Source organism: Neoarius graeffei, chromosome 1 (assembly GCF_027579695.1).
Source record: "Neoarius graeffei isolate fNeoGra1 chromosome 1, fNeoGra1.pri, whole genome shotgun sequence".
Lineage (NCBI taxonomy): Eukaryota > Metazoa > Chordata > Actinopteri > Siluriformes > Ariidae > Neoarius > Neoarius graeffei.
The window spans coordinates 41,600,973-41,628,359 of NC_083569.1; the positions used below are offsets into that span (position 1 = coordinate 41,600,973).

Below are 27,387 nucleotides of genomic sequence, written 5' to 3' on the forward strand. Positions count from 1 at the left end.
GCGCGGCAGCAGAGACCCGCGCGACCTTCAGCCGGTACAGTCGCTGTTCTTTTACCAGCGCCGTTATTCTCATCTTTCCGGTGTGTTCTTGATTTTTCCATTGTGTCCTATTTCGCCATATCAAATCCCCAAAATGCATCATATTATTCATATTTAAGTGAATAATCAATTCAGTCATCATAACTTGGCATTTTTAACCCAAGCAATCAAAAAGAGGAAATTTATTCAATATTTTTCACTCATCTGTGAAGGAGGGGCTTTAATTCTTCATGATGGAGTTATTTTATATGGAAATCAATTTTACAAAAGCATTTGAATTGTAATCAGAAAAATGTTCTACAGTGGAGGCCAGATAAAGCAAGATGCTATCTTTATTCTTATTAAACATGACAAAAGAAACATTGGGTGTTAGGTAAATGCAAAAAAAAAAGTAAAATTAGAAAATTTATTTTTTGACCATAATGTCCCAAATGAGAGACCAGTTTCTGAGACGGACCCAGATATGATATGTCAAACCTAAGCAATGTGCCAGCATTGCAGTTCAAATGCCTTTTAATCATGTTTTATTTAAAAAACAAAACAAAACCTGGAAGCAGGAAGAGGAAATAAAATGAATGGCACATATAATCACTGTCAACATTTAATCATTTATAAGTTACTGTGAGTAACTTTCCTTATTTATCTGCTTGTTAAGTCTGAGGTCAATAACCCTTTCCGGGTCCAAATGCTGTTTCAGTGTTGCCAATTTAGAGACTTTTTCAGAAGATTTAATGACTCTTTCGACCCTTTTAGCAACTTCAGAAAGAGCCTGCTGACAAATCTAGTGACGTTCAGTACACGGGAGTGACTTTCTTGAACTCGGTATGGCTCTCCAGCTCACATCACAGTCGCTGTTTGTACGTGCTTCGAACCCAGGATCTCTCAACTCCCCATTAGTGTGTGACACCTGACTTGTGCTTGCGACAGTAACTGATCACCACCGTTTCTCCCACCCTCTCGCCTCTTGGTTCATTTTAAACTCTCCTTATGACATTTTAGAAGTACTACAAGCGACTAAACATTTTCCTTCATTGCTACTCACGGGCATTGCCTTTTTTTTTTTTTTTTTGTCTGCATTCTTGATAGAAAAGTTAGTATCCTGTAAATAGTTTTGTTCATAGTGTCATGACCAAAGATGACTTCCTTTCTATAAGAAATAAATGACAATACTTTTTTTTTTTTTCTATTTTCTGTTATCTTCGAAGTGAACCTCTTCCTTATTCGTGTGTTCTTATTACCTCGCCCGGGACGGAATCCACCAGGGGGCGAGGTATTGTTTTCGGTCGGGTTTCTTTGTTTTATTGTAAACGATATTACGGGAAAACGACTGGATCAGTCTTCATGAAACTTTCAGGATGGATGGGCATTGGTGTCAAAATGTCATGACATTTTGAGGGTCATCCGGTCAAGGTCACTAAAAACATCAAAATCGTTTTTGTTGTGGCTACTGCCTCATATAGAGGTGTGAGCCACTACGTCATCATGCTGTAAGAGGGTAACAATAGCGCACTGCGCATACATGTGTTCTGGTTAAAATGGCCAGTGAGTGTGTACAATTCAGTTCACCATTCGAAATAAATGGATTAGACTAAAGAAATCGCTTTCAGACATTTATGCTTATTACAGAGGGAAAGTGCGTTCCACTGAGCTCTAGCGCCAGGAAATAAGCGTTTGGGTCATGGCGACAGCGTGTGTCTGTCAGCCTCGGTTTGGAGGTTTCAGTTTCAAAAACTGTAAGAGGTAAGAGTAGAATAATATAAAGTACAGACACTTGGTATATTTTACGACGGGTTTTTTTAAAATTCATTTTTGTGGCTACTGCCTCAGAGTAAATATATATGCTATATTTACTGTATGGACATGATCAGAAAACAGTTTTATTTATAAACTGTAGCCACATGTATCCATACAGTACCTATTTTTTTTCGTGATATCTTCCTTCATCTTAAGTGCTCCTGGGTGAGGTTTGTTTTTTTGCCTGGCAACGCTTGTTTGCAGTTTTTTATGCCGTTGATCATGATGGATTACGAGTATGTAAGTCACACAGTGACTTTTTGAGCTTGTTTTGGCTGCTTTTCTCCCAGGTTATACAAGGTGTTCCAGAAATTGATGATATTTGAGATGTAAATATCCCACTAACTACATAGTCCAGGCAAATGAAACTGAACAGGTTTAATGTTAAGCAATGCAAGATTTATTCCTCAAAATCTGAGTGAGAAATTCAAAGGTATGTGGATTCCATGAGCGATTTCACAAATTTTCAATATTCGCACCGTCTGAGACACGGCACACGGGAAGTCGGTAGTCCAGCTCCTGCCAAACACGCTGCAGCATGTCTTTGGTAACAGTCTTTTCTGGTAACGGTGCATTTTTAGAGAATTCTGTCATAAATGCACGCTGCACAGTCTTGTTCGGGCGTGCTCGAACACACAAAACCCCTTTTCTTTTCCAGTGAATGGCACTTCTATGCCTAAAAAGATAAAAAAAAAAAAAAAAAACATTAAACATAAAATTTTGACCTGTTTCCACACATGCTGTTAAAGTGCATATCACGGGTAAATTCAGGAGCGAGATCAATGTAATTCTCCTATTTTATATTAAACTTTGGTCAAATATCTGTCACATTTTGCATTTTGTGCAATTTTTTTTTTTACCTTGGGCAATACCAGAAAAATTCAGTTGAAATCAAGCCATTTGAGGCGAATTGGTCCGCCTCTGAAAAAACTTGGCATTTGGATTTCCCGGCAAACATTCAGTGCATTTACATGCACATAGAGAAAATTGAATTTCTGCCGTTGCTCGACTGAAATCGAAGCTCTAAATGGCATGTAAACACCTTAGCTTGGCTGAAATTGAACCGAACTTGATTTCTCGCAATCGAGCTACACGACCTAGATTATGCGATTGTAGCCGAGCTACTTAGTGCATGTAAACCCTATCGAGCTACAGAGTCGAGCCGCTTACTTCAGCACTGCCCCTTCCGGAAGTGACGAGTGGCGAGACCAAAAGCGGGAAAAACAACAGCCTCGGTCGGCATGACAACGAATCATGACAATGGCATGAATCTTTTCTTTTTGTGGCATTGTTTTCACTGTTAAAATTTGGCTCACTTACTGTATCACCAAATACATCTGTACAGCTGTTGCATAGCTGTGAATTGTGTACATAAACAAGTCATTGTATTTGTGTGTGTGTGTGTGTGTGTATATATATATATATATATATATATATATATATATATATATATATATATATATATATATATATATAAAGTGTGGGTGTGTGTCCAACATCTGAAGAATGTCAATAAAAACAAAACAATTGAATTTTTTGTGTGTTTATTAAGACATAAGTTAAATTGTAAGCAAAAAAAAAAAAATTTTTTTGTAAGCAAAAAATGGACTTTAGAAAAATATTATTGTGCAAAATAAGTTGTCTTACAAAACAGTGGTCTGCGCCGACAGTTTGTAGCCATACAGTCTGTTAGAGCAAGCCTAACAGCTTGAACTGCCAGTGTTGCCAGATTGGGGGGTTTTAAGTGCATTTTGGCGGATTTGAACATGTTTTGGGCTGGAATACGTCAGCAGTATCTGGCAACACTATAGCTCTTCATGACAACCGGAAGTGTACCAACACGATGGGGCGTGTAGCGCCACCTGTGGCTCGGGTGCACAATGCACCTTGCACAATAGCCCGATTTCACTTGTGCTTGTAGGATTGGATTTCTCTGGCACCCCTGCTGGGATTCTTTGCTTGATTACCGACAGTAGCTCGATTTGGATGTGCATGTAAACGTACTGATTGATTTTCGTGACGTCGCGTGCGGGACGCCTCCCTCTGAATCCTACGTCAGCGCTGGTTTGTTTATGAGAAAACGACCTGGTGGTTTTCTGCAAATTTCTTCAACGTTATCGCGTAATTATTAAAATGGTTAACAGATGTATCGTAGGAGGGTGTAGCAACACCAATCTTGATGGGATTAGTACTCATCGTTTTCCAAAAGACCGGACAATGAGAGAGAGAAATGGGAGCGCTTGGTCTACACAGGCTGTGCACTGAAACCGTGCAGAGCTCGCGCAGCCTGCTGGCGCTTCCGCAGGTAACGTCACGAATCTGGCTCCAGACTCCCTTGGGATTTTTCCAGACGCGTTTTATTTTATTTTTTTCTGCTGTAGACAGATGGCCTTATGCAAAATTACCCTTCTGGATGAGCGTGTAAAGGGACGTACTTTCATATTTAAAAAAAAAAAAAAAATTGGTCCAGCATATGCACTTCAAAATTTGAGGTCAATTGAACAAGAACTGGCAAAATGATGATGAGATTGTGAAATGATATTAAAATGTTTTGAAACACCCGGCGTAATCGGTCTCGTTATGTTTAGGGGCCAGATGATCTCAGGAGAGGACTGTGAATTCATCAAGAAGTTTGAGGTCGCTCATTCTGAGCAGAAGCAGGCAATTCTGACAAACGAAGGACATCAGGTAGGTTGTGATTATATGCTCACTGCCTTTGTTTCCCCATATTCTGATGTAATGATTCAATCTTTAGTCCGTAAAATTGTTCAAGGTTAATTCTTAACACGTTAATGATTTTTTAAATGGAGTTTTAGCAGGTTAAGATGAATTCCTTTAATGGTTTAATTGTTTACAGAAAAGTCATTTATGTCTTGTGGAAATGAATTTTCATGTTTGCTTTGCTGTTTTAAAATCAATATTTGATTGCAGTGTGCAAAGACCTTTCTCAACCTAATGGCTCACATATCAAAGGAGCAGACGGTTCAGTACATCTTAACTCTGATCGATGACACTTTGCAGGTAGGACACACCTACACACACTTGCATGTGTAGTAAATGTGAACGTTATGATAGGTGTTGACCTTTATTTATTTCCTTTAGGCCACACCAATTTAATTAGTTGGTTCTCGGATTTTTTCAGGAAAAATATGAAGCGAGCGAGCGAAATAAAAATAAAATTTAAAAAATGCTCTGATGGTAAAATTAACAGTGGAAGTAGAGGGCTTTCATAATAGAGAAACAAAACAAAGACAGTACCAGTGGTTCCCAAAGTGGGGGGCACGCAGAGCCATTGTAGGGGGGGCGCGGAGCACGGATGGAATGAATGAATCAATAAATTACACTGCTAGCATAACATGGAGAAGTTTTTGGCGGGGGGCGCGGGGCTCCCACGTAAACGCAAATCAGAGGATGAAACATCGCCAAATGTGCTTCCAAAGCAAGTTCATTCCCAGGCAAAGACAAGAAAATATGACGACACATATCCAGGGTGGCCGCGGGTCCTTAAAAAGTCTTAAATTTAATTTTCCTAAAATAAGGCCATTAAAAAGTCTTAAATTGTCTTAAATTTCAAACCCCATGGTCTTAAATTTTCAATCTTAAATTTATGGAGATTTTACTCAGTCATATCGTTAAAATGTGGTACACTTTGGACGGGGAAAAAGTTTAATCATTTTTGATGCTCATAATTATACCGCGCAGGCTCCGAATCCACCGGTTGCTAGACACACGCGTGCTTGACAACCACTCAGTGCCTGATCTGTTGATTGGAGGGTAGTCCGAGCCACAATGGGTAAATGTAAATTTAATGATAATTGGCTGCAAGATGCAAAATACTCGTGGTGGCTGAAAGCTGTACCCAAAGATGCCAACGAGGCATACTGTGTAGCATGCTGTAAGACTTTTAAGTTGGGCACAATGGGGATAAGAGCGGTGGACTCTCATATGAAGAGCGCCAAGCACGTTGCTTTTGCTAAAGGCCGCGAGCATCAGCCTCAAATATCCGACTTCAGCGCTTCCACCACTAACGGTCGTGGAGAAGAGGATAGATCTGCGAGATGTAAGAGAATATTGTGTGTGTGTGTGAGAGAGAGAGAGAGAATATATTCTATTGCGTGCATGTGAGACAGGGTTTTTTCTAGAAAAATTTAGTATGAGGGCGCTCACCATGGCGAGGGAGCGAAGCCTTTGAAAAATTGAGGCTACAGTGGGACATTCTGAGGCTGAGAGGGAAATTGTAACAAATTGTCTGTCAACATTGAAAAAGAAAGAAGTAATCTTCTTCTGCCCCGGACAGTCTTTGGCTTTCTAACGTTTCGTGCCGCAGGATGACATCTTTAAATGCCCAAGTGTCAACAAAAACAACTCGCGAACTACTTCTGTCAAAAACTCCCGCGCCGGTGGGTGAAAGGTCATTCAGTCTCAAGAAATCTCGCTCCACAAGTCAGCTGACCTTGTATGTAACCCATGTCAAATCTCGCGAGAGCAGCCGCGACAAGTAAACAAACAACATGGCGCCTCAGTCTGGAAAACGCCAATTTGGATTGTTTTTGCACCGTCTGGCGGTGTATCTACTATGATTGGAATATTTTTGGAGTAATTATAACGTATTTGATGATCAGACACATTGTCACGTGGTGTTGCTGGGATGTTTTCACGGAGAAAAGATCGTTTTGAGAAAGATTGCATGTTGTGCAGTAGCATACAAGTGCATGGCCTAAGTGTGACTCGGGGTTCAATCGGCATTTCGGTAAGAGGGCGCAGCGCCCCTGTTTCCCGGTTTAGACGAAAGCCTGTGAGAGAATAGTATTGTTTGTGTGTGGGTATCGTTCCAAGTGTTTTAAGAAGTGCAGGTGAGTGAGCCGAAGTTTCAGGTGTATGTGCATTCACATTGTTTAACTGTTGTTTTCTGCATTGTTGTTTGACCAAAGACGGAATTGAACAATTCTGCTTACAATGTGACTCCCCAAGCAGAGAAAATAATAATAAAAAAAAACTGTTGCATTGGATTGTGTGTGTGTGACTTCATTCGCATTTTCACAGTGTTACATTGGAGTCAAACGTTGTGACTGCATTCTGATTGTCACATAGTTACAAGTTTATCCGATCCTTATATTGTGTTCTGAGTGTGTGAATGCCTGTCAAGGAAAAGAAATGAAGTACTTCTACTAGAATTGTGTTTTCTGGTGAATGTTTACAAGAACAATAAGTTACATTAAATTATATAGTTTTTTTTTTTTTTTTCAGAAGAGTACGTTTTTGCATGACTTTAGATTTGGTCTTAATTTTTTTTGGAATATGGTATGAAAAAGTCTTAAAGTGCCATTCCACCATTGGATGTATTCTTTGGCATAAAATACAATATATTTTATGACAACATGACTAGACAGAGAAATCTTTTAGCTTCAAAATGATATATCAAACACAATTTTTTGACAACGACAAGTATATTAATTTTGCGACCAAAGTCACCTACCCTTTTAATTTCCGCGCGGTAGTGAAACGTGATGTCATCGGCAGGTTCCCCTTCTTGTGTACCACGTGTCGGTCTATTTTTAGACCAGGAAACCCCCAAAGTGAGAGAGTCATTTCTCCTCGTATATGGGGGCCAAAAAAATTGCGAAAAATTGAGTTAATATTTCAGTTAGCTAGATTTATTGGTATTATTTTTATCGCGTTCTATCCGCCATTGCTGATAATGTGTGCCACGTCACGTGGTACACAAGAAGGGGAACCTGCCGATGACATCACGTGCGGAAATTAAAAGGGTAGGTGACTTTGGTCGCAAAATTAATATACTTGTCGTTGTCAAAAAATTGTGTTTGATATATCATTTTGAAGCTAAAAGATTTCTCTGTCTAGTCATGTTGTCATAAAATATATTGTATTTTACGCCAAAGAATACATCCAATGGTGGAATGGCACTTTAAGTCTTAAATTTAACTTGGACAAACCTGTAGACACCCTGCATATCTTGTCTTTGGCTTCACCTGTACAACGGTGGGTAATGAGGAGAGACCGCAGTGTGTTGTCTGTCTTAAAGTGCTAGCTTGTGACAGCTTGAAGCCGAACAAGCTAAGACGCCACTTGGAGACAAAACATCCAGAGCACAAAGACATGCCAGTTGAGTTTTTCAGACAAAAACTCGTAAACTGCTGTGCTCAACAGTCCCTATTTACTAAAGCTGCATCCGTGCCGGCAAATGCTCAACTCGCCTCATATAAAGTTGCCTACCGAGTGGCACAGTGTAAAAAGCCACACACAATAGCGGAGGAATTAGTACTTCCCTGTGCTGTGGACATGGTATCAACTATGCTTGATGACACCGCAGCCAGCAAACTAAGGGCTATTCCTCTGTCCAACACCACCATCGGCAGGCGCATTTATGACATGTCAAAGGACCTAGAGGAGCAGCTTAATGACAAAGTGCATGACAGCCACTTTTCAGATGGATGAAGCCACTGACAGTAACAAAGACTGTTTATTAATTACTTACGTCGGATTCATAGATGGAGATGACATGAGGGAGGAATTGCTTTTCTGCAAAAAAAGTTACTGGCAGAGCCACAGCAGAACTGTTTAAAATCACTGACTACGTTTACATGCACATCCAAATCGAGCTGCTGTCGGTAATCGAGCTGAAGGTCCCAGCAGGGTGCCAGAGAAATCCAATGCTACATGCACACAATGAAATCGGGCTATTGTGTGAGGTGCATTGTGCACCCGAGCCACAGGTGGCGCTACACGCCCCATCATGTTGGTACACTTCCGGTTGTCGTCATGAAGAAGAGCTATTCAAGAGTGTAAACAAAGTTATCAGTTCCGTGTTCTCCATTGCGCGTTTTTCTCCCGTCCATGAATTTTAATATATTCAACTCCTTAAGCTGAATGAGCATGAACTGTCTCCTCATTGCTCCAGAAGTGCACGTTTCTGCTTGCGTGTGGCAGTGGGGGCGTGGTCAAGCGCCGGTCTGTGACAGGAGGGCGGAGCCAGGGAAGGTGAGTGGCAGAACGACGGTACACCTGACGGTAATTAACCTGTGTTTGTGTGTCTTCCCAGTAACCGCGCCCTATTTAAGGAGGCAGAGGGAGAGCAGAGGGGACAGCTCATCCCGGGACTAGAACACAGCGCGTGCGTGCGTGCGCGCTTCTCTCAAGAATAAAAGTAGGCTGTTAAACTGAAAAGTCTGACAATAAAAAGCCTATTAGTACCAGAAGCTTTGTCCTGCCGTCCTCTGTGCTCCACCCACACTTCAGAGAGCTCTACATTGCCATTTTCTCTTCTCCGTTTGTTCCTCCTGACCTCTTCTGCTGCTCGCTACTACTGTTGTCATGCCGACCGAGGCTGTTGTGTTTCCCGCTTGTGGTCTCGTCACTCGTCACTTCCGGAAGTAGCTCGACAACTAGCTCGATAGGGTATACATGCACAAAGTAGCTCGGCAGAAATCGCATAAACTAGGTCGTGTAGCTCGATTCCGAGAAATCAAGTTCGGTTCAATTTCAGCCGAATTAAGGTGTATACATGGCATTTTGAACTTTGATTTCAGTCGAGCAACGGCAGAAATTCGATTCTCTCTATGTGCATGTAAACGTAGTGACTGACTCTTACTTGAAAGAGGCCAACCTGAAATGCGAGGACTGTGTGGGGATCTGCACTGACAGGGCGCAGGCTATGGCTGGGAAACGGGCAGGGCTACAAGCACTCATCAAGCGCGTCTCCCCCAATGTGCAGTGGACGCACTGCATGATACACCGCGAAGCACTGGCATCTAAACAGCTGAGTCCCAAGCTGAATGATGTAGTGACCGACGTTATTGCCACCGTCAACTACATCAAAACACGACCTGTCAAAGCCCGGATTTTTTCGGCACTGTGCGAGGAAATGGGCTCCGACCACACAGCTGTTCTGTTTCACAGCGAGTCCCGATGGCTGTCACGTGGGAAGGTGCTGTCCAGGGTCTTTGAACTGCGAGATGAAATCTGCATCTTTTTGAAGGAAGAGGGCAATGATCTTGCCCACAAATTTTACTGTAACAAGTTCCTCATGAAACTTGCATACCTCAGTGACATGTTTCTGAAACTCAATGAAGTGAATTTGCAGTTGCAGGGCACAAATACACACCTCCCACATCTGGCAGATAAAATCACATCATTCACCAGAAAACTTGAGATGTGGCTGTAGCGAGTGAAGGTTGGAAATGTGGACTCATTTGAGAACCTGAAATCAATCACTGAAGACAACAAACTGCAGAACACAGTGATCCCATGCATGAAAGCACACATCTCTGCCCTTCAGAACCATTTCCAGAAATATTTCCTGATGCAGGATCCCAAAGAATATGACTGGATCCGTGACCCCTTCAGTGCAACACCACCTGCCGACTCCAGCACGTCAGAGGAGGAACAGTTCATTGATGTCACCTCTGATTCAACAATGAGGCTGCAGTTTCAGTCAAAGACACTGGCTGCATTTTGGATTGGAGTGGAGAAAGATTACCCACTGCTAGGTAAGAGAGCCCTGGCCATACTACTTCCTTTTGCCACATCCTACCTGTGTGTGTGAGGTTTTTCTGCTGTGGCCTCAATCAAGATAAAATACAGATCAAAGCTGGACATTGCCACTCTGAGTTCATTTTCAATCTCAAAACTGCAACCCAGATTTGAGAAGATCTGCAGCATGAAGCAGGCCCACACCAGTCACTGAAAAGATGCGAGGATTAAAGGTCATTTTTGCACAACAAATCTTTAGGTTTTTGTTTTTTTAGTGCTGTCAAAAATGTCGCGTTATTAACGCGTTAACTTGACTCAATTTTAATGGCGATAATTTTTTTATCGCGAGATTAACGTTCTGTGACATGATGCCACGCCCCGCACAGCCAGAGTCCTCTGCCCTCCCCCGAAGAGCCATGGTGCTCGGCTAGGTTTCATTTTCCCATCGGTGGCTCCAGCCCCACTTTGCAGTGGCTGTGACAAGACGTGTTATGCTCTGCAATAAAAAAAAAAAAAAAACATTGGTACAACCAGTGTTCGAACTATGCCGTTATTTTCGGGGGGGTCCCTTATTTTCCCTTGGGGGGGGTGCTTGCGCTTGTCTCAGAGCGCAGATCTCCATCGCGCGCTCACTTCAGATATGCAAATGCTTCCCGTTACACACGATTGCTATGTCAATAAACATCATTTTGCCAATATTTTAGAGACCCCCCCCCAACATTTCCCAAATCATGTTTTCAAGGGATCTCATGTCTGTTTCAGGGGATCTCGGATCCCCCGAGTACCCCCGTAGTTCGAACGGCGAGCAAGCCCATTCACTTTTTTATGCTGATAAGAGAATTACAATGGTTTTTCATGTGACAAAAATGTGCGATTAAATTGCGATTAATCGCGAGTTAACTATGACAGTCGCGATATTAATCGCGATTAAATATTTTAATCGCTTGACAGCACTAGTTTTTTTTTCTTCTCAGGGAGTTGGTCATGTTTTAAAACCCATTTTTGCGGAGAGGCAATGTTTGAAAACTGCATTGATAATGTTGAATATTAAAAAAAAAGAAACCCGTTACACAGTTAAGGTGCTTGAAAACAGTTATACTTAAAATAATTATATTGCAACCTGTAGTTTATGGCAGTTTACTTTTATTTGTTCAAAAAAGGTTGAGGTTTGTATTAATAAACTGCAATGGAGTCTGAAAAAATGTGTATGCGTGTCCTGTTTATCTTTTTTTTTTTTTTTTAATCTTTTTGTCTGGGGGGGCCAAAAATTTTCTTATCTACCAAAGGGGAGCCCAGCAGAGAAAGTTTGGGAACCACTAGACAATACATTATTGTTACACATTTCATATGGCTCTTTTAATAGCTTATCTTATTTCCACCCATATGCATTAAGGATAATTGAAAATAAGTCTGAAACAACAGTCTTGTGACTAATAGCATTAGAACGACAAGATCGCACTGTTTCACCAGATATGCGGACGGTAGCCTATGTGACTAAAACTCCGTGATCAGTTTAACCGAGATGAATATTCATCAATGTGCCCTCTTGAATTTCGACACATCTGTCAAAGACTTTACGCTTCTGTTCGCTGAATATCCTAACAATCACACAAACAGGCTTTGCAGGATTCCCCTCCACAGGCATGTTTTTTTGCATTTTCTTCAAGCGGCGATTCCGAGAACCAACTAATCGAATTGTTGTGGCCTTAATACAAGTTTAACATTGTAATTCTCAGTTCTCATTCTTTTAGAGGTCATCATGTTGTTTTTAGCTGCTCAGATACACTTACAGTACTGAGCATACGTTAATAAGAATGGGTAACTGCATGAATGCCTGTACACCTCAATCAGCCAGTTATGTGGCAGCAGCACAGTGCATGAAATCATGCAGATACAGGTCAAGAACTTCGGTTAATATTCACACCAAACATCCGAATGGGGAAAAGTGTGATCTCTTTGATCGTGGTATCATGGTTGGTAGCAAGTGGACTGGTTTGAGCAGTGGCGAGCCATCACTATTCGAACTGGGACTTGAGCTGAGCAAAAACTTAGCCCGACACACCAAAAAAGCAACAGGGCAAAGGATTTTGCACAGGATTAGCGGCAGGCTGCCATGTAGCTTCGTTGTGTGTAGCTGTTGATGTTGATTTTAAAAGTAAGTAAATTACATCGGGAAATGAATACTTAAGTCTGAGTGAAAAATACTGGCGCGAGTGCGTAACCGACTATAACCAGTCAGTTACTCAAATAACTACAGTGGTGCTTGAAAGTTTGTGAACCCTTTAGAATTTTCTATATTTCTGCATAAATATGACCTAAAACATCATCAGATTTTCACACAAGTCCTAAAAGTAGATAAAGAGAACCCAGTTAAACAAATGAGACAAAAATATTATACTTGGTCATTTATTTATTGAGGAAAATGATCCAATATTACATATCTGTGAGTGGCAAAAGTATGTGAACCTTTTGCTTTCAGTATCTGGTGTGACCCCCTTGTGCAGCAATAACTGCAACTAAACGTTTCCAGTAACTGTTGATCAGTCCTGCACACCGGCTTGGAGGAATTTTAGCCCGTTCCTCCGTACAGAACAGCTTCAACTCTGGGATGTTGGTGGGTTTCCTCACATGAACTGCTCGCTTCAGGTCCTTCCACAACATTTCCATTGGATTAAGGTCAGGACTATGACTTGGCCATTCCAAAACATTAACTTTATTCTTCTTTAACCATTCTTTGGTAGAACGACTTGTGTGCTTAGGGTCGTTGTCTTGCTGCATGACCCACCTTCTCTTGAGATTCAGTTCATGGACAGATGTCCTGACATTTTCCTATAGAATTCGCTGGTATAATTCAAAATTCATTGTTCCATCAATGATGGCAAGCCGTCCTGGCCCAGATGCAGCAAAACAGGCCCAAACCATGATACTACCACCACCATGTTTCACAGATGGGATATGGTTTTTATGTTGGAATGCAGTGTTTTCCTTTCTCCAAACATAACGCTTCTCATTTAAACCAAAAAGTTCTATTTTGGTCTCATCCGTCCACAAAACATTTTTTCCAATAGCCTTCTGGCTTGTCCACGTGATCTTTAGCAAACTGCAGACGAGCAGCAGTGTTCTTTTTGGAGAGCAGTGGCTTTCTCCTTGCAACCCTGCCATGCACACCATTGTTGTTCAGTGTTCTCCTGATGGTGGACTCATGAACATTAACATTGGCTAATGTGAGAGGGGCCTTCGGTTGCTTAGAAGTTACCCTGGGGTCCTTTGTGACCTTGCCGACGATTACACGCCTTGCTCTTGGAGTGATCTTTCTTTGTTGCTCGACCACTTCTGGGGAGGGTAACAATGGTCTTGAATTTCCTCCATTTGTACACAATCTGTCTGACTGTGGATTGGTGGAGTCCAAACTCTTCAGAGATGGTTTTGTAACCTTTTCCAGCCTGATGAGCATCAACAACACTTTTTCTGAGCTCCTCAGAAATCTCCTTTGTTCAGGCCATGATACACTTCCACAAACGTGTGTTGTGAAGATCAGACTTTGATCGATCCCTGTTCTTTAAATAAAACAGGGCGCCCACTCACACTTGATTGTCATCCCATTGATTGAAAACACCTGACTCTAATTTCACCTTCAAATTAACTGCTAATCCTAGAGATTCACATACTTTTGCCACTCAGATATGTAATATTGGATCATTTTCCTCAATAAATAAATGACCAAGTATAATATTTTTGTCTCATTTGTTTAACTGGGTTCTCTTTATCTACTTTTAGGACTTGTGTGAAAATCTGATGATGTTTTAGGTCATATTTATGCAGAAATATAGAAAATTCTAAAGGGTTCACAAACTTTCAAGCACCACAGTGAAAGTCTCTGTGTGGCTAATTGATGATGCAGAGGAGGTGAAGAGTCGATCTGTCAGCATTTATTCTGGAAAACAATAAATGTCAGGGCAATCAACACACGGAGACAGGTGAAAGAATTCTGGCATCCCTCTTTCCAGACGTCCCAAGCACGATTAAAAAAAAAAATGCATACTGTAGGCTACATACCATTGAGTAGGCTGGCTACCTCAGGGCTCGACATTAAGGACTGCCTGATTGCACGGGGCAAGTGAAACATGCATTCGGGCAAGTGGGATATGTCCCCAACATGCCTGACCGGGCAAGTTGGAATGAGCATATATAATGAACTAGCACCGCAAAAATGAGGTTTTTTGATCTTTTTATTATTTCAGTTCCTAAAAGCGTCCCTCGCTATGTATCTGCCATTACGTCTTGGCTGTTTTCTTAGTCTCGGTTTCACTTGCTGCTTTGCAAGTTATTTTATATACCCCGCTGGTGTAGTCTGGTACGCGTACTGTTTATAGACCCCTTGTGCATGACGCCATGCATCATGTGATAATTACAGCTGGGGTCAGACAGACACAGTCTTTGATGTAAGCAAGGCTTAAAAGGTCCTAGGCAACGGTCGGAGGTGAAACGTAGAATATCAACTTTATTGTCTAGAACAGGGGTTCTCAACCTTTTGCAACCTGGGCCCCACCAAAGCTGGTTCATTGCAGTTGGGGGCCCCTCTTCTCGCCCCGCCCCCATCCCCCCCCCAACACACTCGCCCGCAGTGACACCACCCGACCTACAGCACCTTATATTGACCGATAGATAGATAGATAGATAGATAGATAGATAGATAGATAGATAGATAGATAGATAGCCCTGGGCTAGATTATTATTATTATTATTATTATTTTTTTTTTTTTTATTATTATTATTATTAGTAGTAGTAGCAGTAGCAGCAGTAGTAGCATTATCCATTCCATAGAAATACATAGGCCTATTATCATTATTAGGCTATTGTTATAATTGGCAGTAGCACCACATTTCTAATCTGCTTTCGGGCATTATTATTATTATTATTATTATTATTATTATTATTGCCTATTATCATTACTAAGCTGTTGGCAGTAGTACAAGACTTATGTTCTTTCAGGCATTATTATTAGGCCTATTATTATTATTATTATTATTATTATTATTATTATTATTGCTGTTGTTGGTTGTTGATATTATTATTATTATTATTATTATTATGCTATTATTAATAGGCATTATTATTATTATTATTATTATTATTATTAGTGTTTTTATTAGGTATTTTATTAGGCTTATCATTAGCTGGCTATTGATATCATTGGGAATTGGGACCAGGCGTGAATTTAGGTTTTACTTTTTACTGTGCCTTTGTGATCTGCATTTGCGTTAATGCGAGACCTGAGCCTGCTTTGCCTTACAAAGACCCTCGATTCTTGGCGAAATGTTTGACAAGCACAGTCTCAAGTCATCCTCAATTTGCGCACGATTGCGATATTTCGTTTTGAGCGCAGTCATTTTTGAAAATTCTGCCTCACACAAGTAGGTCGATGCGAATGGGATGAGCAGTTTCAAGGCTACGTCACACAGTTGCGGGTACTCCTGCATCAATGCTGCCCAGAATGTCGAAAGAGGGCATGAGGTGAAGACTGCCTTAAGTCTACTGTCACTCTTCAGCTCAATAAGCTGTTCCTGCATGTCAACTGGAAGTTCGTCAGCAGTACACACAAATGGATCTCGAACCCACGCAAAAGAGCGATAATCCTCTGTGAAGTATGCCGCAAACTGTTTTCTCATTACCGACAGGTGCTCTGACGCTGCTTGAAAGACAGATGAGAAATCGTGGGAAGTGCCTGCATTACTGATAAAGTCTGCAAGGCTTGGGAACATATCACAGTTCCCCCGACTGATGCGGCCACACACACAAGATTTTATGATAGATTGATGATAGATTTTATAATAGTATTGATTTGTATGTAATAGTCCAATGTCCTGCATTTTGACATGGGTAAATGTGTTGCATCTGCTTAGCTACTATAGCCTGTTAGCCCCAGATTTTTTTTTCCTCCATACATGAAGCCTACTCGCGACCCCCCTGGAGTACCTCCGCGCCCCACCAGGGGGGCGCGCCCCCCCAGTTGAGAACCACTGGTCTAGAAGAACGACCCAAAAAGCGAATTCAATCATCTTCGTGTCTAATTTGCACCCTAAAATTGAATAAAACGGTTAAAATATACTGTTTTGCCCAATTTCCGAAGGTTTGTTTACATCTCGCTTATGCGCACGTTCACCGCCAGGGGGCCGTCGTCATGACGTCATTTAAGGCAAACAGACCGGGAGCAGTTCTGTGTTTACTTGCTAACCGAGCACACGTGTACGGGCTCTGATCGTGAGAGGTTGGGTAAAATGTCTGAAAGTGATAGCGATTTTGAAGCAGGAACTCTCCAAATTAAATAAAGAGTGGTGAAACCATACATGTATGGAACCTATGGCCGTTGCCAAGCAATCGGTGAATGTGGCGCACTGGTTTGACCGTGCGGCCTCGGACTTGGACTGCGACTCGGCCGACTCTGATCGTGGTGACCCCGGACCTCAACAAGACTCGCGCCCAAACGATTTATCCTGGTAGTTATGATAAATTCCTACTTTCGTCGTGATACTAAATAAGAGCCCTTTTGAAGAATAATTAAACCGCCTCCCTAGTGGATAGAGGGAACGATTACCTGACAGTGCGCCGGTAGGCCACATTAGCTTGCCATCTGCGGCATTATACTATTTCTAGCCTGCTCTAAGTGAGGAAATATCCCTTTGTCTCATTTCCACAGTGATTATACAGGATCCCTCAGGATTCTTGACTTGTCAATTCCAAGCAAAAGTAAAAATGTTTTACCTCCAATCTTCTCCTTTTTGCTTGAGCATTGCTGCTCCGTTTCTTCTTTGACTGCTTGATTTTGTTTCACACGCACAATCCACCTCTTCTCCTCTTCCGGAAAAAGCCAACCCTCTGGCTTCACGCACACAATCCGCGCTCTCCGCCTCGTCTCCTCTTCTGGAAAAAGCCAAGCCTCTCGCTCCGCCTCTTCTCCTTTTTCAGAAAAAGCCAAGCCTCTCGCTCCGCCTCTTCTCCTTTTTCGGAAAGAGCAAAGCCTCTCGCTCTGCCTCTTCTTCTGTCTCGGAAAAAGGTAAAAACTTCTTCCTGAACCGGTCCCGTTGTTACAGTTCACTGCACAACAATCAGGCATGGATTTTCTTTGGAAATTCCTGAACGCACGTCCGCACTCAAGCTGAATGGCAATGTAAGTAAACGGAAGTGGACTCAACTCAAGCGGTTTGTTTGTCTTAAATGACGTCACGCACCGAGTGGTCACGGAAATCACCGAACAGAAATTCTCCGCGATCCACACTAACTTATTTTAATTATTACTTATTCACAATACTTCTTGGGACCAGAAGAAAATTACAGAGGGTTTTTTAACATATTTCAAATGTGCATAAAATTTAAAGCCGTTGCCTATGAGCTTTAAACCGTCTTCAATATGGTTAATTTTTGCGCTGTTTTTGCTTGTTCAAACAGAGAAATAGATAAAAGGCATTACCTTCTCCCCGCCATAAAGAAAAACATTAACAACTAGAAACAACTAGAATCCCAAGCACCATAATGTCCACAGGTATGTTACACTAATTAACGCCCCATCAGAAACAATGGTGGAAGTATTAACGGAACCCAACAAATTTAACATATTTTACAGTACAGGGATTTGGGGACGTTCACAAAAAACCCAAAACTTTATTCTTATGAAATTATGATGACATTGCTAGATGTGCATGGAAAAAGAGTCTGGAGACAGAAATCTTAGTTTCTTGGTTGTTAGCCTGTGCTACTTGCTCTCGATAGCATTGGCCTTCAAACAGGCCTATGGTGATATATTTTTGGTCCCTCCCACTATAAATCAAAATCTGATTGATTGGTTAATTCATCTGTCACTTCCTATTATAAACACATTCTGCCATGGTCTTCTGTCCTGGCAATGAAGCCCTAACCAGTGAGTGAGCAGCTCGAAACACTTCTCAGCCTAGAGACTACAAACAAACTAATCTCATTGGATAACTCTAATGTTTTCAGGACAGTAACTCTTTCTGAAGCAGATTTGACAGAAAATGAGACCAAATTAGAATAGAATAATTAAAATGAAATTATGAAAGAAATGAAATGCAACATTGGAAATGCTAATATGTTTGGGCCTTCTCTGAAGGCCGAGAAGGCCCTGACAGTTCCCCTCTGGGTTTGAGTATTTATATCAGAAACTGGAGACAGCAGTCTCTGGAGTTTACACAGAATGGTGCAAACAACAAAATAACATTCAGTGAGCTGTGGTTCTTGGAGGCAGAAATCCATATTTGATGAGAGAGGTAATAGGAAAATGGTCAGAGTGTGCTGAGCTCACAGGAAGTATATGGTAACTCAAACATGCTTTACGACCATGGTGAGCAGAAAAATATCTCGGAACTGTTTGAGATGGATGGGATACAAGTGCAGAAGACTATAGTGGGTTCCACCGTGACGGCATGGTGGTGTAGTGGTTAGCACTGTCTCCTCACAGCAAGAAGGTTCTGGGTTCGAGCCCAGTGGCCGACGGGGGCCTTTCTGTGTGGAGTTTGCATGTTCTCCCTGTGTCGGTGTGGGTTTCCTCCAGGTGCTCTGGTTTCCCCCACAGTCCAAAGACATGCAGGTTAGGGTAACATGGGGTGGCCTTGGGCTGAAGTACCCTTGAGCAAGACACCTAACCCCCAACTGCTCCTTGGGCGCTCTAGTATAGCTGCCCACTGCTCTGGGTATGGGTATGTTTAGAATGAGTATGTCATGTATTTAGATAAATATCTTCAAGATTTTAATCGTACAAGCATGATAAACATATTGACAGAAACTTTACACTTTATGTGCCCACTGCCAAATAATATATTTTTTAAATTGCCTAAATTAGATGAAACATAAAACTTGTCACCTTCCTCAGTCACACCGGAGTCGGAGTGCTGAGCGCCCACTTATGCATTCATAAAAGACTATTCACATGGTAACGGTATAATGATCACTATTTGGTTTCTCTTTCGCGGTGGGAACGCCCACCGTAAACAGGATAAAATCTGTCAGCCATAGTTTAGGCTATTTGGAGGTAAAACTTGTTGCAAAACAGCACACAGATTTTATGCGCTTCAGATGATTCAGGACAGCGATTCAATTCAATCTTGAGAACTGCGACATTGATGAGCGATGCCTTTTTTTTTTTTTTTTTTTTTTTTTTTTAAAACCTCGACTCGTTCCAGCTGAAGATCAACTTAAGTGTAAATATTTTCTTATGAGCTTATTGGTTGATATACGTGCGCTGTTGTGCATACACAGGAAAAATGACTGAGCAATTTTTCCAGAGTTAAAAGTATTTACCTCAAAAATAGTTAATTTTGCTATACTTTGAGTTTAGAGAGTAAAAGTTGGAGTGGGAGCAAAATTACAGCGTAATTGTGTAACAGAGTTGGTTGTGGCTCTGAACTGAGTAAAATAGTACATGAGTTAATTTCAAGACACACTGAATCGAGTCAAATACCAAAATAAAGTCAAATGCCAGATGAATGAAGCTGTTGTAAAAAGCAGTTTTAGAACCGTGTTGGAATGTGTGAAAAAACATGACCTTAACCTGATGGGATTAAGAGTTGGCAGTGGGAGGGGGTTTTCACTCTTCTCATTGAATGGAATGGAATTTTTTACTCTTCTCATTGAATACCCCTCCCACTGCCAACCCTTTATCCCAAAACAGTAGAACATACATTTTTCTGATGGCCAGTTAATTGTCCAAATCAATGGAGCAGAAGTAAGTTTTTGTGCTTGATGCATTCCTAAGACTGAACAGAATCACCTCAAGTGACCAAAAAGGTTCGACAGAATGGGTAAGGTCATGTTTTTTCACACCTTCCAACACCGTTCTAAAACTGCTTTTTACATCTTCATTTATCGGTTATTTTTTTAAAAGTACAATCATGATATACATACTACATGGATATTATTGTAGCACAACTTGTGCTGAATATAGAAAAGTCATGTGACTTTGAAAATACTGCTTAGATTTGTTGAAAGTGACAGCAAAATCGGAGCATGTGAGAAAATACCCTCAGACCCCAGAGGGTTAAATGCAAAGGATGAATTTCACTGTGTTTGAGCGTGCATGTGACAAATAAATGCTGCTGCTGCTTCTTCACTTCTACCAGCAAAGAACAGGGTTCTGAGCAACAGTGAGCATGGAATCTAGCATGATCTTCTACTGTTGTAACCCATCTGCCGCAAAGCTTGACATGTCATGCATTCTGAAAAGCTTTTCTGCTTTCCGCGGTTGTAAAGAGTGATTATTTGAGTTACTGTAGCCTGTGACCATGAGCATAAACTCTTGGCCTGTACACTTATGGTTTTATGCATTGTGTTTCTCACATGATTGGCTGATTGCTTGAATGAGCAAGTGTACAAGTGTTTGTGTTATTACACTCATAGGGCACTTTATTATTTAAATCCTAACAACATCTAGTTATTACTTTTTCATGTGAAGTTTGTGCTAGTGTGCATTTTTGCATATACATAAATATGATTTTAGTAGAGAAATCTTTTTCGAAACCATTAGAATAAATTTTCTGTGAATACCTTTTGATAAAGCCCTGTGATGACCTGGCGACTTGTCCAGGGTGTACCCCGCCTTTCGCCCGTAGTCAGCTGGGATAGGCTCCAGCTTGCCTGCGACCCTGTAGAACAGGATAAAGCGGCTACAGATAATGAGATGAGATGAGACCTTTGATGCATTTTTAACCATTCAGTGGTTAAAAATCTAGCACAACGCTTAACCACTGAGATCGTTTTATGTGTCACCCATAAAACTGGAAATTCATGTTATGATTTCACCGGCTTTGTATTTGCCATTATGGGTTACAAGTTGAGTATTTCACCAGTAGTAATTTAGTGCTTTAGAAATTGTGCCACTTTACATCAGCATTCAAATTATGCTGCTTTCTCCATCATTTAACATTTTCTGTCTTCAACTACGGGTCATTATGGCTGCTAATTGCTGTTTTAATGGGGTACGTCCTTAGACTTTTGTACATTTATTATACCCTCACTCCGAAGGAGCGGTTTACCTCCGTCTGTCCGTCCTTCCGAAACACCCTTTTTCTCAGCAACCACAAATCATAGCCACTTGGTACCAAACTTCAGCTTGGGGTTTTATACCGCGTATACCATTTTTAGGTCTGTCCCACATTGACTTCCCTTTTACCGACTGAATGTATTTACGAAACATATAGGGTAGATTTTGACGCTGTTTCAAAATGACAGTTTCCCAGGATGCTATTTGAAATACCTCCTCTTTACTTATTTGTTTCAGGGTTAATTATTTGTTGAAGTCAACCTTCATAAGTGTCCTATTCCTTCGATTGCTTGCATTCTGATATAAGCGAGAGCGGGGGGGGGATATGCGTAAGTGAGCAGTAGCTCACAGTTGATCTTGTTCTAAATCAGTTATCCAAATGTGTCCTAAAGAAACATTTCCCTCAAACCTAGGAAAATCATCAGCGAGTCAACATTTTCTTTGATTATGCCAAGAAGACGAAAAACACAGCATGGTCATATTTCCTACCGATGCTAAACCGCCAGGACCTTTTCACCGTTCACATGGTAAGTTGTTATTAAAACAAACACCACTCCAATTACATGCTCAAAATACATTTTATTTAACTGCTGCCAGAAACTCTGGGGTCTCTCAATTGTATCTACTTTAATTACTTGCCGAGATTGTCTTCAATTATTGAGTCGGTGCTAAGGACGTGTTGTAATTATGATTACCAAAACATGAAATTTTATAATGCACCATCTGATGAGATTAGACAAACCTGCATTTATTTTTACGGCAAATGACTGTTGATGTCACTCATGAGCCTGCCTGTGAGAGAGTACTGAGATTTCAAGTGTGTGTGCTATTAGTTGCTTGAAGTTCTTGGATGATATGTTCACGACTAGAAAAATGGATATGCCTCTCTCAGAAAGAAGGATCCAGGTGTGATCACGGACTCATTTTTTAGGCCATGGGGGATTAATGAGGCTAATGATACTTGATGACGGAAATATGAAGAAATAAAATAAATTGGAGCGGCAAATTATTTTTGAAAATAACCATGCAAAATGGAAATGAAAAAAGGCTCCTCAACACAGAAAGGATGTTTTGGACCAGGAGGTTCTTTTCACAGGGTTAAATTTCCAAATAAAATACAGGGTTGTGTAAATGACCTGCTTACCATGCTGCATTATGAGGGTTGTTTCTCATCCCTGGGGGGGGGGGGAGACGACTGACGTTATTTGACTTATCTTTAAAGGTCAACAGTAAATAAGATTAGAATCCTGGGAAAAGGCTTGGGTTTGTTTCTTCAACCTTGAGTCTATAGAATCAGATTCTCTGTTTTGATTTATTCTTTGTATCTCTCTCTCTCTCTGTGGGGATGCAATAATGCACTCCGGTCACGATTCAGTTCACTATCCTGACTTCTTAGTTCAATTTGATTTGATTCTCAGTATATTTTTAAACAAAATTTGAAGAAAGAAAAAATGGCATTCTTTTTTTGATAAATATATACATGTGTATTTTGTCTGGATAAAACTATATAAATAATCAGTAAAGAAATTGATACGAACAGAGGCTTAATATTGTAAACAAAATGTGCTCCAGGTTCACAATATCTTAAAAAAAATTGTTTATTGGAGCTCAAACACTGTTTGAATAAACAAACTCGAATACAGTTGTGGTCAGATGCATACAGTGGGGCAAAAAAGTATTTAGTCAGTCACCAATTGTGCAAGTTCTCCCACTTAAAAAGATGAGAGAGGCCTGTAATTTTCATCATAGGTACACTTCAACTATGAGAGACAGAATGAGAAGAAAAAATCCAGAAAATCACACTGTCTGATTTTTAAAGAATTTATTTGCAAATTATGGTGGAAAATAAGTATTTGGTCAATAACAAAAGTTCATCTCAATAGTTCATTATATACCCTTGTTTTGGGGCTGTCGCTGGGCAACACGGACTTTCAACTCCCTCCAAAGATTTTCTATGGGGTTGAGATCTGGAGACTGGCGAGGCCACTCCAGGACCTTGAAATGCTTCTTATGAAGCCACTCCTTCGTTGCCTGGGCGGTGTGTTTGGGACCATTGTCATGCTGAAAGACCCAGCCACGTTTCATCTTCAATGCCCTTGCTGATGGAAGGAGGTTTTCACTCAAAATCTCACAATACATGGCCCCATTCATTCTTTCCTTTACACGGATCAGTCGTCCTGGTCCCTTTGCAGAAAAACAGCCCCAAAGCATGATGTTTCCACCCCCATGCTTCACAGTAGGTATGGTGTTCTTTGGATGCAACTCAGCATTCTTTCTCCTCCAAACACGACAAGTTGAGTTTTTACCAAAAAGTTCTATTTTGGTTTCATCTGACCATATGACATTCTCCCAATCCTCTTCTGGATCATCCAAATGCTCTCTAGCAAACTTCAGACGGGCCTGGACATGTACTGGCTTAAGCAGGGGGACACGTCTGGCACTGCAGGATTTGAGTCCCTGGCGGCGTAGTGTGTTACTGATGGTAGCCTTTGTTACTTTGGTCCCAGCTCTCTGCAGGTCATTCACTAGGTCCCCCCATGTGGTTCTGGGATTTTTACTCAGCGTCCTTGTGATCATTTTGACCCCACGGGGTGATCTTGCGTGGAGCCCCAGATCGAGGGAGATTATCAGTATGTCTTCCATTTTCTAATAATTGCTCCCACAGTTGATTTCTTCACACCAAGCTGCTTACCTATTGCAGATTCAGTCTTCCCAGCCTGGTGCAGGTCTACAATTTTGTTTCTGGTGTCCTTTGACAGCTCTTTGGTCTTGGCCATAGTGGAGTTTGGAGTGTGACTGTTTGAGGTTGTGGACAGGTGTCTTTTATACTGATAATGAGTTCAAACAGGTGCCATTAATACAGATAACGAGTGGAGGACAGAGGAGCCTCTTACACTACGTTCACACTGCAAGGCTTAATGCTCAATTCCGATTTTTTTGTGAAATCCGATTTTTTTTGTGAGGTCGTTCACATTAACAAATATATGCGACTTGTATGTGATCCTCAGTATGAACGAAAAGCGACCTAAAAGTGTTCCGCATGCGCATTGCAGGATACGACGACGTCACACGCAGTGAGCATGACCAGCGTTTACGGAAGTAACCTAAAGTTTCCTGTGTATGACAGTAGCCAGCATGGAGTACCTGGCGATGATGCAGTTGTTGTTGCGACGGAGCCAGAACATGCACAATAGCCTGATGTTAAGGAGGAGGTTGAGAAGGAAGAGGGCAAGGGTTTTGGCTCAGGCGTTCTGCGGGGTAGTGACTGCAACCTCCGTTCAAAGGAACATTAAAGCCATGTTGTTGTAACTTTTTTTGAGAGACCCGCCGCCTACTTCAGCGCAGAATAGTGACGTTTGTGGCTTGTTGATGACGTGTAAGTCAGATGAATGCGACCTGGCGGTTCAGACTGAAGTCGCATATGAAAAGATCGGATAGGAATCGGAATTAGGACCACATATCCAAACGGCCTGGGTCGGATTTGAAAAAATTGGATCTGTGTCATTCATATTGTCAATAAAAGATCAGATACAGGTCACATATGGGCGAAAAAATCGGATTTGAGTCACCTCAGCCTGCAGTGTGAATGTAGTGTTAAAGAAATTACGGGTCTGTGAGAGCCAGAAATCTTGCTTGTTTGTAGGTGACCAAATACTTATTTTACCGAGGAATTTACCAATTAATTCATTAAAAATCCTACAATGTGATTTCCTGGATTCTTTCCCCCCATTCTGTCTCTCATAGTTGAAGTGCACCTATGATGAAAATGACAGGCCTCTCTCATCCTTTTAAGTGGGAGAACTTGCACAATTGGTGGCTGACTAAATACTTTTTTGCCCCACTGTACAGTGATATGAATGTCATCTTGGATATGAATGTCATGGCAATATTTGGGCTTTCAGCCATTTCTTTGAACTGTTCTTTTTCTGTGGCAGAATGATGGTACAGCGTACATCTTTAATGAAAAAAAAACACTAGAATTTGGTGCACAAGTTTGAATTTTCTTTGGGTTTTCTGAAATCAACACAGGGTCAAAAATATACATACAGCACACCTAATATTTGGGTAAAATGTCTCTTTGCAAGATTCACCTTGACCAAACATTTTTGTTTACCATGAACAAGCTTCTGGCAGAATTCTGGTTGGATATTTCATGACTCTTCATGGTAGAATTGGTAGAGTTCAATTAAATTTTTTTTTTCTCTTGGCATGGACTCGACTTATAAGCACGGTCCATATATTTTCAAAAGGGTTGAAGTCAGGACTTGTTTTAAGCTTAATGTTTGCCTGCTTTATCCTCCACAACCAGCTCTGATGCGTGTTTGGGTTCAGTGTCCTGTTGTGACTCCCGAGTTGTGTTCAAGTTTCTGATGGTTTATGCTGAAGAATTCTGAGGTAGTCCTCCTTCTTCATTATTCCATCCACTTTGTGCAATGAACCAGTTCCACTGGCAGTAAAACAGCCCCAGAGCATGATGATTCTACCACCACCAGCTGGTACAGTGCCCCTCTGTACATGGTGGTCATTGTGGCCAAACAACTGAATCTTTATCTCATCTGACCATACAGCTATCCTCCAGAAGGCTTTTTCTTTGTCTGTGTGGTCAGCTTCAAACTTTAGTCAAGCTTGAAGGTGTCAATTTTGGAGCAGGGGTTGATTTCTTGGATAGCAGCCTCTTAGTCCATGGTGATCTGAACTGTAGACAGTGATCCATCAGCTTCCAGTTCATGGCAGGGCTGTGCCATGGTGGTTCCCAGGTTGTTCCTGGCCATCCAAACCAATTTCCTTTCAGCTAAGGGTGACAGTTTGGGTTTTCTTGAAGCAAAGTGGCTTGGCAAAGTGACTGCACCTCACAATAACTTGCATAAAATTGTTTGAACTGATCTTGGAATTTGCAGTTGTTTTAGAAATGGCTCCAAGAGACATTCCAGAGTTGTGTATCTCTGCGATCCTCTTTCTCAGATCTGCACTGAGCTCCTTGGACTTTCCCATTTTACTGTGTTGATCAATCCAATGAGTGCTGTAAACAAACCCTTTCTATGAAGGTACAGAGACGCTACCAGCTGTAGTCAATCATGATCACTAACAGGAAGTTAAGAGACCTCGGCGTTGGTAAGATGAAAGACATTTTGGAAGTTTCAGTGCCTCTGAATTAATAATCTAAGTGAGCGTATGTAAATTTTTGACCCTGTATGTATAATTTTGACCCTGTGTTGATTTCAGAAAACCCAAAGAAAATTCAAACTTGTGCACCAAATTCTAGTGTGTTTTTTTTTTTCCATTAAAGATGTATACCGTACAATCATTCTGCCACAGAAAAAGAACAGTTCAAAGAAATGACTGAAAGCCCAAATACTGCCATGACATTCATATCCAAGGTGACATTCATATCATATCACTGTATGTAAACTTCTAACAACTGTAAAAAAAAAAAAAGTCAATAAAAATTATGGATAAAATATAATACTTTTTGGGCGGCACGGTGGTGTAGTGGTTAGCGCTGTCGCCTCACAGCAAGAAGGTCCTGGGTTCGAGCCCCGTGGCCGGCGAGGGCCTTTCTGTGTGGAGTTTGCATGTTCTCCCCGTGTCCGCTTGGGTTTCCTCCGGGTGCTCCGGTTTCCCCCACAGTCCAAAGACATGCAGGTTAGGTTAACTGGTGGCTCTAAATTGACCGTAGGTGTGAATGTGAATGGTTGTCTGTGTCTATGTGTCAGCCCTGTGATGACCTGGCGACTTGTCCAGGGTGTACCCCGCCTTTCGCCCGTAGTCAGCTGGGATAGGCTCCAGCTTGCCTGCGACCCTGTAGAACAGGATAAAGCGGCTAGAGATAATGAGATGAGATGAGAGAGAGAATAATTTTTTTGCCTTGCTGTTTTGTTACTTGCACGCTACACGCAAATTCTCCATCCTGATTTTTCACGGCCATGAAATAGTCACTGGGGAGTCATGACAACAGAAGGATTGTGGCATGGTGAGTGGTAAGAACCTAACTCCTAGTGCAGCGCAAAAAAAA

At 41.4% G+C, this 27,387-nt stretch overlaps 1 protein-coding gene across 1 annotated transcript in view; it reads left to right on the forward strand.

Annotated features, from left to right (window-relative positions):
- Positions 1-27,387, forward strand: part of atp6v1h (ATPase H+ transporting V1 subunit H) — a 117,004-nt gene that overhangs the window by 13,555 nt on the left and 76,062 nt on the right. Inside the window, exons 3-5 of the mRNA XM_060932037.1 lie at positions 4,422-4,521; positions 4,765-4,854; positions 21,788-21,901. Of these exons, the coding sequence (XP_060788020.1) occupies positions 4,422-4,521; positions 4,765-4,854; positions 21,788-21,901 (304 nt within the window). The remainder of the gene's footprint in view (positions 1-4,421; positions 4,522-4,764; positions 4,855-21,787; positions 21,902-27,387) is intronic.